Source organism: Bos mutus, chromosome 2 (genome assembly GCF_027580195.1).
Source record: "Bos mutus isolate GX-2022 chromosome 2, NWIPB_WYAK_1.1, whole genome shotgun sequence".
Taxonomy (NCBI): domain Eukaryota; kingdom Metazoa; phylum Chordata; class Mammalia; order Artiodactyla; family Bovidae; genus Bos; species Bos mutus.
The window spans coordinates 111,392,573-111,405,097 of record NC_091618.1 but is presented as its reverse complement, the minus strand read 5'-3'; the positions used below and the strand labels follow the sequence as shown (position 1 = coordinate 111,405,097).

Here is a 12,525-nt window from a genome sequence, read left to right as displayed (position 1 = left end):
AATTCCAGACACAAGATTTGTATGTCAGGCAAATAATTATTTTTATATTCAAAATGTGCTATACTTAGAATTATAACAAATTAAGAAATATGGTTGCACTGCAAACAAGATGTGATAAAGGAAAAAAGCTGAGATTCAACGAGTAGTGTGACCCTATATACCATTAACACTCAAAAGACTGGCTCTATAAAGCAGAATCTATGATAAATAAAACTTGGATTAACTTAGAAAAATCATAACTATGCACTTGATATAAATTACTCATTATTAACTGACACTCTCCTTAAACCTTAAGACAGATTCAAATTTGTCATTCATGTTCCCAATTATGGTGCTGTATAAGCCTCTAGGTCTAATAGTATATACAAATGCAGTACCTAGTAATTAGTTGTTGAATAAATAAATGAATATTCTCTCCAATCAGATTACTGCCCAACTACAAGAATCACAAATCTTCCTCCACACAAGTTGGCATGGACAATATCTACCTTAATAATTAATGGCCAAAAGATGAGGAGGCCAGACCTGATCTAGGAGTGGAATATTTTTGAGTTAAAGGAAAATAAAGGAAATGAAAAAAAGCAGGGGGTAAAGGAGCAAGAAAGATGACAAAAGAGATAAACAACACTAAGTTGTGATTTCAGCTCTGGTCAAGTACAGGGGTTACAAAAGGCAACCAAGGCCATATTTAGGAAGAAAGAAGCACGTGTAAGCAGAATATAGGGACAAATAAAACAATGGAAAAAAAAACAAGATAATTTGTTAGGGAAGATTCTGGGCATTCAGTTTTTTAAAAGATGCATACAATGAAAAAAATAACCACGAGCAAACTATCCTTGGGATTAGTTTCTAAGTGAATGGAAACATTTATAGTTTACACTGGAGAATTCTTATAACTAACTGGAAGAATATTTTCACTTTTGTAAAGTTTAGCAGAATTGTAATGATTTGGACTCTCCCACACATTGGCATTTGCTAGATATTCTTCATTTTCAACAGTGACAAGAATAAATGTTTAAGACTTCAAAGTCCTACCTTATATGGGCTAATTAGTCTTCTTTTAATATCCAGTCTATAGCTTCTGTATTGTTCAGCATCACTCATGTCAGTTACCAGTAGTCGAAGAATTTCATAAACCCGTCTAGCATGTTGCTAATAAACCAAAGAAGAACATGAACATTTCAAATCACAAATAGTGACACTTTCCCAAAAGAACATATCATATACTGAATACCTGCCATAGGCCAGAAATTATGCTTGGTGCCAGACAAAAAGCAATAAAAGATAGTCTCTGCGCTCAAGAAGGCAAGCAGTCTACTGTGTAACACAAATGAATGAGGTACGGTTAACTTCATGATAGAAATGTGCACAGGACACTACGGCAGCACAGACTGAGAATGGGGGAACAATGTTAGAAGAGGCGTCCTGGGGGAATAAAACCTGAGTGAGTCTTAAAGGAAAGGGAGCATGCTGCTCTTAAAACAGGGAGGCACTATATGTGCGTGCACGTATCACGTACACACGTGCAGAAGTAGTTTAACACTGCTGGGACACAAAATGAAAAAAACTGCGAGTAAATCAGCTACATGAAAACGGTAGCAAAAGAAGGGGAAGGAGACCAATCAGAAAGCTCAGTTGTTAAATCAGGCAAAAAATGATGATGGTATTAACTGAGACAGCACAAACAGTAATACTAAGGGGACAAGGATTCTAGAAATAAAGAGGAGGAAGACTGTGGAGGAGGGTATGGAATGACAGTGAGATTTTCACAGAGTAGGAGAGATTTAGGAGGCAAGAGAACATATAAATCTGAATAAAATTCCAGACGAAGGACAAGGATTTAAGCAATATCAATATACATGGCAAGAGTTTAAACCTTAGGACTGGTTAATGGTTAAGACAGTCCAAGGAAAACATACACAGTGAAGACGGGGGTGTGTGTGTGGGGAGGGGAGGTCAGAACCCTGTAGTATAGTGCCAGTTAATGAGCAGACAAAAACAGTCAAAAAAAATATGAGAAAAATCAGGAAGTTGTGGTAACATTGAAGCCAAAGGAGTAGGCCTATAGTTTTCCTATTTCTGTCATTCCACTTATTTATTGGGAGTGAGGAAGAGGTCAGGTATACATAGGTTAAGATAATACTGAAATTTCTGGAAGAAACACCTGAACTGAGCCTGAAAAATGTACTACCTGGCCAGGCAAAGATGAAGAAACAGGAGAAGGGGTTATCAGGGCAAAGGGAATAGTTGATATACAGGTACATAAAAGGAGTAAAGTTGTAGCACAGTTGGGAAATGGCAAGAGGTTCAGGAGAGCCAAAGCATACAGGAAAGTGGGAGGAAGCTGAGGCGAGCAAGGCAGGCACGGGCCAGATGACGATGGTGTCTGTATGCCATACTGAGGAGCTTTAATCTCAATAATAATGTCTTCATATCCTCTTTCTCTTGAAAGCTGAGCTATTAAATAAATTCTAGTTAATTAAAGGTTTAATACAGTCTGAGATATAAATTATTTCTAAAATTGTATTTTATCTTAAAACCATGAGCCCATTAAAGTGTTTTTATGCGGGAGAAGATGGAAAGTTTCAATTCAAATTGTTTTTTGAAGGTCAGTCACCAGTGAACGTTTGGCATAGTTTTGGACCTCAGGAGGAAAATCTGGATTGCAGATGTAATAGATGAGCTCTCAGAATTAAGTAGAATGAGAAGAAATGAGGATTGGATAAAAAAACTCTGGGAAGAATTATATTTAGGGAGCATACAAAAATGTAGAAGCCAGTGACAATATCTCAAAAAAGATGAGCACAGTGGTTAATTGAAAAGCTAGGAATTGCAGTGCCTTAGAAGCCAGGGGAGGGGAGGCCGTCGGCACCAAGTACTAGTCCTCACTACTGGATACTCTTCATCCCTCATATTTTTATATTCCAAAACCTACCCATTGTTCAAGGCTTAGATCAAATGTATCCCCACTATGAAATATTTTGATTTCTTGCTAACATAAATATAATAATTTCCTCTGAATTCCTATATTATTTGTCTGTACTTACCTTAAGATATTTATTACTTTAAAATCCAAACAAATACATCTAGAAGTATAAAAAGTGAAAATTATATGTTTTATTCCAATCCTCCTCCTATCAATATAGTAGTATCCAGGGGCACTAACTACTTTACCAGTTTAAATAAACATTTTCTTGTTATACTTAATGCAGCCATGAAATCAATTATCTTTCCATTCTATTAATGAGAAAACTGAGGCAGAAGGAAGTAAACTAAATTGCTCTAAGCAATTGCTCTAATTGCTCAAGTGGTAAAGCCAGATTTGATCCTGGGCAATCTGGCTTCAGGGCCTGTATGTTTTTTTTTTTCTTTTTTGGCATGTGGGATCTTAGTCTTAGTTCCCTGACCAGAGATCAAACCCATGCCTGCTGCAGTGGACATGCAGTCTTAACCACTGAACCACCAGGCAAGTCCCAGGGCCTGTATTCTTAACCACTGCTACTTCCTACACATGTATTCTTAATGTATTTGCAACGTTTAAATTATGTACTTAAATTATTTTTTTCAAAATTTAAATGTTTTCCTTCCAGAATAAAAATACCTTATTTATTTTGAACTTCTGTTGAGCCTCTATTGCCATATCTTCACTGAATCCTTGCATTAACTTTTCCCGGGAAAAACAGGGCAAATCTTGACAAAACTTCACAAGCACAAAGTCTCTCAATTTCACATAGCTTTTGGATGGATCTTCCGCTAAAGAAAGAAAGCAGAATAACATTTCCCTTACCCAGCATAACTTATTCATCATCTGCAACCTCAGTATACACACTAACCTTAGAAAGTAAAATATTCTTCAATGAATTATATAATACAAAAGTTACAATATGAAAGATTATAAATAAAATAGCACTACCATCTTTGTCAAATAAAGTTATAGGTACAATCCTTTTGCAAATAATACATATATATTATTTGTGAAATTTCAACTACTTTTCAAATATAAATTTTTTAAATTAATTAATTAGTTTTATTTTACAATATTGTATTGGTTTTGCCATACATTGACATGAATCTGCCACGAGTGTACATGAGTTCCCCATCCTGAACCCCCCTCCCACCTCCCTCCCCATCCCATCCCTCTGGGTCATCCCAGTGCATCAGCCCCAAGCACCCTGTATCAAACCTGGACTGACGATTTGTTTCACATATATTTTACATGTTTCAATGCCATTCTCCCATCAAATATAAATTTTTGACTAGTTTGTTATCATATGTACCTTAGTTTTATTTTCAGTTAAAGCAGCAGTATACACAAGAGATTCAAGTTTGGATAATCAATTCCAAAAGCCATTTTCTGATAGCTAAGGGTTCCAAAGCTAAGTTTATAACTCCCTTACTTTAATCTAATAAACTTCAAAGTCTTCTATGCTTCTTTAACTTAATTTAAAAAAAGTTCTTCCTTTTACAAAACACTCTTTTTCATTTAGAGAATATGATTTTGATTCTTTCTTCATTGCATCTGAGTAGCATAGACTTCCTTTATGTTTGTCTATGTTATCTACATTAGACTGAGTAGTGGACAAGAAGATACCAAAACATATAGGTAGAAAAAACACTGCATAGTCAGAGAGCGTGAGTTTGAGTCCCAGTTCTGTCATTTATAGATGAAGGACTTGAGGCAAATTATCTTATTTCTCTGAGCCCTCATTTTCTAATTAGTAGATGGTATAAACAAAGAATGTTGAAGTCTGAGCTAGTTCATGGGTCATAAAACAGTTTTGTTACAATTATCAACTCTCTACCAACTGTTCAATGCAATCCCTATCAAAATCCCAGCTGGCTTTTTTTATTGCAGAAATTAACGAATTCATCCTAAAATTGATATGTAAGGAAATCAGAATAGCCAAAACAACCTTGAAAAAAGAACAAAAGTCAGAGGACTCACATTTCCTGATTTCAAAATTTACTCCAAAGCTACAGTAATCAAGACTGTGATACTAGTATAAAGATGGACATGTAGGTCAATGGGACTGAGTTGAGAGTTTAAAATAAACCCATACATTTTTGGTCCATTAATTTCTGAGAAGGGTGCCTTGACAATTCAATGAGGGAAAGAATAGTCTTTAACAAATGGTACTTGGACAACTGGGTCTCCATAAGCAAAATGAAGTTGGTTGGCCCCCCCTTTCCTCACACAGTACACAAAAATTAACTCAAAATAGATCATAGACCTAAATGAAAATAGAGGAGTAAATCTTCAAGATCTTTGGTTAGGCAATGGTTTCTTAGATAACAGAACCAGAAGCACAAGCAACTAAGGAAAAAGTAGATAAACAGGGCTATATAAAAATTTATAACTTTTATGCTTCAAGTGATAACCTTTAAGGAAATGACAAGATAACTTATAGAATGGGGTAAAATATTCCCAAGTCATATATATGATATGTAACTGTAACCAGACTTTCTATATAAAAAACTTTGTAATTCAATAAGTAAAGGTCAAATACCCACCACCCAATTAGAAAATGGGCAAAGACTCTAAATAGGAATCTCTCAAGAAGATATAAATACACACAATAAGCACATGAAAGGATGTTTAACATTATTAGCCAAAGGGAAATGCAAATCAAAACCACAATGAAATACCATTTCTTATCCACTAGGATGACTAGAATAAAAAAGACAACAAGAATCAGCAAGGATGTGGATAAACCGAAATCCTCATGTACTTGCTGGTGGAAATATAAAATGGCACAGCCACTGTGGAAAACAGTCTGGTGTTTCTTTAAAAGGGGAAACATAGTTATCAGATTTTCCACCATTTCCACTCTTAGGTATGTACCGAAGAGATATGAAAACACAAGTCCACACAAAAAATTGTACACGAATATTTATAATAGCATTATTTAGAAGAGCCAAAAAGTAGAAACAACCCAAATGTCCATCAACTGATGAATGGATAAATAAAATATAGTATATCCATACAATGGAATAGTATTTGGCAATAAAAATAAAGTACTAAACTAAATAAAAAATAAAGTACTACAAGGAAGAACCTTGAAAACATTATGCCAAGTGAAAGAAGTCAGTCATTTTATTGTACGATTCCAATGTCCAAAAGAGGCAAATCTACAGAGACAAAAAGTAGATTAATGGCTGTGTAGCACTGGTGGGGGGTTGAAAGGGTAGGGGAATAAGAGGAAAGAAGTGACTGCTAATGAGTACTGGGTTTCTTTTTGGGAGAATGAAATACTCCAAAATTAGGTTAAGGTGATGGCTGCACTGTAAACATGTTTTTGAAAAACTGAACACTTTAAATAAGAGGACTGTATGACATGTTAACTATATCGCAATAAAATTTTTATTAAAAAAAGAATCTGAGCTAAAGGTAATGTTTTATGATTGAGTCATTCATTCATTCAATCTATATGTACTAAATACTGTCTTTATATTTCTATGCAGCACTTCATATACATGTAATTATTAAGTAACATTATATGACTATGGATTTAAGGTGGTAAAGTGAAATTCTGTCATGGCATCGGTTTGGTATGAAATTGTGATTAGGAATACACAGAAAATGAAATCAACAGTAAACCAAATAACAAATGCAGACCTACAGAAAATCACCAAATAAACATAACACTGTAATTAGTTACTTTGTCTAATTCTTCAGTCTTTTCCTTATTAATCTGGTCACATAGCAGTTATACAAGTCACCCAGAAACATGAAGGACATTCTGATTCCTCTATGTGCTGCCACCAGTGTTTTTTTTTTTTAACTACTACAATAACCTGGTTTTCCTCACTTGTACTCTGCAGCTTTATAAAATGTAAAATGGACTGACACAAACCTAGATTGAAACCATTCAAGTATACCAGTGTAACTAATGTGTGTCTCAAAGAAAGGGAAGAGGGAGAACAGCTAAGGAAACACTGGCCAAAAACTTTCCAAATTTGATGAAAAAAATTTTATCCATACATCCAGGAAGCTCAACAAGCTTCAACTAGGAAAAACATAATGTTACATATCTAAATACATCATAATCAAACTTGAACGTGAACTGAATGAAATGAAAGCACAATTTATGAAAATTTATATGATCAGTAAAACCAGTACTTGTATTTATATAATAATATTTAAGTATTATTTAGATAGCTATACTATTAGAAAAAAAGGACATCAAATCAATAACCTAAGTTTCAATCTTAACTAGAAAGAGTAAATTAATCTCAAAGCAATAAGAAGAAAATAATAAACGTTAAACTGGAAATCAATGAAGTAGAAAATAAAACAACAATTGTAATGAAAACACACCAAAACAATTCTGAAAAAGAACACAACAGACTTTCATTTCCTGATTCCAAAACTCAACATAAAGGTCGAAGCTCTGCTACCACTGGAGCCATGACGCCCAAAGAGAGCAAAAGCAAGGCCACATAGGCTGGGTGAGGCAGTATTTGAGTCCCAAGGAGATCAACAAAGCCACGGTCCACTGATGATGAGTTTGCAGCGACCAGCCCTAGTCTGCGTTGTCTAGATGCTCACTGAGAGCAGGACTGTCTTCTGGGAGTGTGTGCCTCTGGGTCCCTGAGGCCCCTCTTCTCTGCTCCATTCCCACCCACCTGGCCAAGGCCAGTACCCATTTCTGACTCTACTCATCAATCATTTGAAGAACTGTCTGTTTAGTTTACAGCCTCCAGGCAAAACAGGCTCCACAAATTCAACTTACATTGAATTTGTGGAGCTAAACTTGACATTACTGTTAAGGCAAAACACACGCACAAAAAAATCCTCAGTAAGAAAACTATAATAAATGTATCAAGACAGTATGGTTCCAGCAGCACTACAGACACAGATGATTAGAGTCCAGAAACAAATCTTTACATTTATGGTCAACCTATTTTGAACAAAGGTACCAAGGCAATTCAATAGAGGAAAGGATAGTCTTTTTAGCAAACTGCTGGAAAAACTATGATCACATGTAAAGAAGATTAATTTAGAAACTTTCCGCACATAATGCACAAACTTTACCTCAAAATGGATCACAGATCTCAATACAAGAGACTGGGGATGGGGACTGACTGGGGATAGAAACGAGGGAATCTTTTTATGGTGACAGAAATATTCTAAAACAGGCCACAAAACTAGGCAAGTATACTAAAAATACTGAACTATATATACACTTAAAATGGATGAATTTAATGGTATGGAAATCAGACCTCAATAGAGCTGCTTTAATTAAATCTCTACTAAGTGACAAACTCTTAAGCAAGCATTTCTTGAAAAAATGTTCTGAAGTGCTAACAGCGACACACATGCTTATCCAGTCTACCTCTTTCTGGTTTGGAAAGAAAGAACTGTGTTGCTAATATCAGTATAAAATAAAATTTAGTATGGGAGAAAGCCTAAGTAACTTAAGTAACTAATACCCCCCAGAATTTTAGGGGAAAACACATCAAAGGTAAGAGAATTACAGTTGATAAAAATCTAAAAAAACTCACACCACATTCTTATCTGTAATTTTCACATAAATTAAAAATTTGTGTAAAAAAAATTTCCACTCAGGTTTAAATAATCCATTATAGACTAACAATATTTTGTTTGTAGCTTCATATAAGTGGCCAAGTCACCACTCTTAACTTTAAGTGCTTTAACTAAAGGTGTCAGCCTGAAAATGAACCTAAAATGATAACACCCATTAATTTGTGACATCCTTCAATTGCTTTGTTTCTATGCTACATAAGTGATGCATTTAAAAGATGAAATTTGCTTGGATATAAATTTATAGTTATACATGGGCTCAAAGTTTGAGTTTTTTCCCCAAGTTAAATACATCATCTACCAACATTAATACCCTGCTATCATTTAAAAAAACACTCTTTTAACTCTTCATATTACAAAACATTTACAGATAAAATTCTAAAAAGCCATGTAACATATTCCAGTACTACAAGGAATATTTAAAGAACAGATTTAATTAACTCTTAATATACACTGATAGGTTAATAACACTGACATATAGCCCAGGATCAATTTTTACTGTCAAACGCAACTGTCTCTGCAATTCTGGAAGAAATAAATCATTGATTCTATATGTAAGGTCATATAACCAAGATGTGTTAAAACGCTGTATATCTTATGATACTGACATCCTCAAAAGGAAAATGGCACATGATATAAAGAACTGTTTCCCAGTATTTTACTTTTAAATGCTAAAAATAGGGAATTCTCTGGAGGTTCAATTGTTAGGACTCGACACTCTCACTGCCAGGGCCAAAGTTTGATACCTAGTCTGGGAAATAAGATCCTGCAAGTCACGAGGCATAATGTGCTAAAAAAAAAAGTGCTAAAAAAAGAAAATGGGTGGCAATTATACCACAAAAACTTATCCTGTAACATAGGCCATCAATGGTTAGGTTTTAATTTTTACTATATCTGGCTATATGTCAATTAAGCAAAAGGCCATCTCAATATAAGGAATATTCTGGGTTGCAAAGGGAAATCCAGACCCTGCAAAAGATCCAAAAGTTTTAAAAATATGCAAAATAATAGATCTAAACACAACTAAAACAACCAAAGAGAGAAAACTATCCTTTATTTAAAAAGACTGAGAATGGAAATCTAGGAGAAATATCTTAATGAGAAGAAATGTATCAGTCATTTTTAGTAATTTGCTAAGAAATGTTAACACTGAAAATAAAGGCCAATACCCAGTTTTCTAATTCAGAAGTCCTTTAACACGTTCAGCATTTTCTCTTTAGAGACTTCAGTTTGCAATGAATAAAGGCTACCATTATTGATGACTCTTCACTGAGATTTAAGAAATAAAATTCTTTATCTGCTAATTGGCGCTAAGTATCAAGGACTTTATAGGCTGGAGTAGACAGAAGAAAGTGGTTAAGAGGCTTCACAGAAACAACCCCTGCTGGCACATTACCCACTAGAGAAGACAAAGACTACTTATGGAAACCCTAATCTCCAGACTAAAATCACCAAAAAGTCTCTTCATGTAGTACCAAGTCCAAGCTCTATAAGTAAACAGAAGCTAAACAACTTTCAGCTTAGCTAAAAAGAAGTGTTACTGATTGTGTAAAGTTTCCATAATTTTACAAGTCACTAAGCTAGTGAAAGTGTCAATTTATAACTTTTGATATAAAGTAACTTTAGTAATTACTTCTTTATCTCCCAAGTTTCCAAATCATTTAACAGCAGCAATAAAGTTAGATGAAAAGATAAATCAACTTTATAAAATGCTTGAGAAATAGACTGAACAAATAGTCATACCATACTTGCAATATATATATATTTCTGACCAAGATTTCCCATTTTATATTCAGTTCATTATCCTCAATTTGTTCAACTAATTAAGCACTTCATACTCAGAGATGCAATCCAATTTCACAAAGGGTTTATGATTTAAAATGAAACTTAAGTCATCTCTAAACAGTTCCAAAAAGACCTCAGGAGACTGCTATTTAAAACAAAAGTTATTTCTGACAAAACCAAAATTAGTAAAGAAGAGATTTAGAAAAGCTCTTTCAGTAACAAAATTTACATACCTGTAATATCAAGAACAGAAGGAGATGCAATGTAGTATCTATGAACTGTTTCAAGAAGTTGAGCACCATGGCCTTGACCTTGAAATGGAGTCAATATCAGCATTTGACTATAGTAAAGAAATTATATTAAAATATTACAATCTGACCAGTTTACAGATTGCAAATCACTACAGTAATACAAACATTTTAAAGTTTGTGTAGTTTTTTTTCAATCCATCTTTAAGAATTCCAAAAACCACCGAGACACTCAAAATTGTAAACATTTAATCTTCCAAACGGTTTCAAAAGGAACAATGAAATAAATCAGTACACAGCCAATGAATAATGGTATTTTTTAAAACAAATCAACACTATTATAATAAGTATTAGAAACTTCAGCAGTTCCTTCTTCTGAAATAAAAGACAAGGCACGTGTTATACTGCCAATTACCTTACACGTGGCCGGGTTTTGTCTGGGTACACATAGTAATTATAGACTGTCATGTAGCCTACGGTCGCAAAGAGTGTAGCTCCATCCTTATTATACTTCTCAAATCTGCAGATAAAACAGAAAGCCAAGCAGGTCAATTACAGTCGCGCTCCCATGCAGTGTCCATTTTCTTTTCCATTCTCTGACTGAATTTTCAGTGTCAGCAAGCTACTCTGTGAGGGCCCAATGGGTACACCTGCTATGTTCTGAATATACAATTCACTTAATTGGTGTGCAGCAACTTGGATAAATCAGACCTCTTTACATCACTTCAGTGCACTTGCCTATTATAAAGATGAATAGGTGGCAAGTAAAAGAAAACACAGGCAAAGCTCATTTTACTGTTTAAGCCTACATTCAGAGCCCTAACGGACAACAGCATTTAATTCGGCTCTATTCTCAAGGTCTCCCAAAGCATAATGAAGGAAAACTCAAGCCTCATAAACAATAGTTTTTCTTTCCTGGGAAAAATATCATTATACTGTCCCAATAATTGGGCTGCCACAATTAAAATGCTGGCTTTGTGGAGGTAATAAGGTCTACTGTTGCTTTAGAACTGTACTTACACTAGAAAGTAGTGCCATCTTTCATCATCCACGTCAATAAAGCTAGCAGTTTCAATAAACCACATCAAAAAGGTCTGAAGCCTTTCATGATATTCTCGAAAGCCTCTACATGTCATGTCAGCCTAGGGAAAAAGCCAGGAAAAGTCAGGTGAAACTCATCACAGAGGTAAGTGAAAGTCTGCAGAACGCAAAACTATTCTGTGGGAAAATGTTTAGAAGTCTCAGATTAAGATGTGTACACAGACACACATACAAAACAGATCTTTGTTTTTAGTGCTGACAAAGACTTGTTTCCTGAAGTTAAAATAAATCAGTGAAAATAACACATCAAACAGAACACAGGTTTCAGGCAAATTAAGTAAGGGAGCATTTAGATCTATCTTTACCTTATAAATCTGAAAGGTAAAGTTTTCTCCTCCTGTTGGACTGAGAACAGAGTATGTGTGAAGTAAGGTTCCAAATGGCTTGAAATCAGCTTCTTTTTCCAGCAACGAAAGAAAATCATTTGTGTTTGTGCAAAATCCAGGTGGAATGATTTGTCTAATTTTCCCCTCAACATCATCTGCCTAAAGAATGGAGATTAAAGGACACACACAGAAATTAATAACTCTGACCTAGTCGAATATGCTTAGTTTTTTTGAAAGGGACAAAATTCACAAAACTTCAATTCACTGTTAAACTAAACAAGTGAACACATAGCAAATTGGGAAAGGATGAGTTTCATGTGTACAAGATTCTGCCACAAAAATGTGAGATGAACACAAGTATAACGCAGAAATAAAAAAGAGGAGGTGAGGCGGGGAGTCTGAAATCAACTGCAAGAATGAATACAACCCTACAGAAATCTCTAACATCATGTAGAGAAGGCTGACCACACCCCTTCAGGACAACTTGAACTGGCCAAAACGAAAGACTGCTTATTATTTT

General features: G+C 34.7%; 1 protein-coding gene across 2 annotated transcripts in view; it reads right to left on the bottom strand.

The window, feature by feature from the left end:
* Positions 1–12,525, bottom strand: part of HAT1 (histone acetyltransferase 1) — a 39,775-nt gene that overhangs the window by 6,470 nt on the left and 20,780 nt on the right. For both annotated transcript variants that reach the window (XM_005887571.2, XM_005887572.3), the window contains exons 5-10: positions 11,985–12,164; positions 11,599–11,720; positions 10,994–11,098; positions 10,564–10,670; positions 3,602–3,753; positions 1,036–1,152 (exon numbers count right to left, since the gene is read on the bottom strand). In XM_005887571.2, coding sequence (XP_005887633.1) covers positions 1,036–1,152; positions 3,602–3,753; positions 10,564–10,670; positions 10,994–11,098; positions 11,599–11,720; positions 11,985–12,164 — 783 coding nt within the window. The remainder of the gene's footprint in view (positions 1–1,035; positions 1,153–3,601; positions 3,754–10,563; positions 10,671–10,993; positions 11,099–11,598; positions 11,721–11,984; positions 12,165–12,525) is intronic.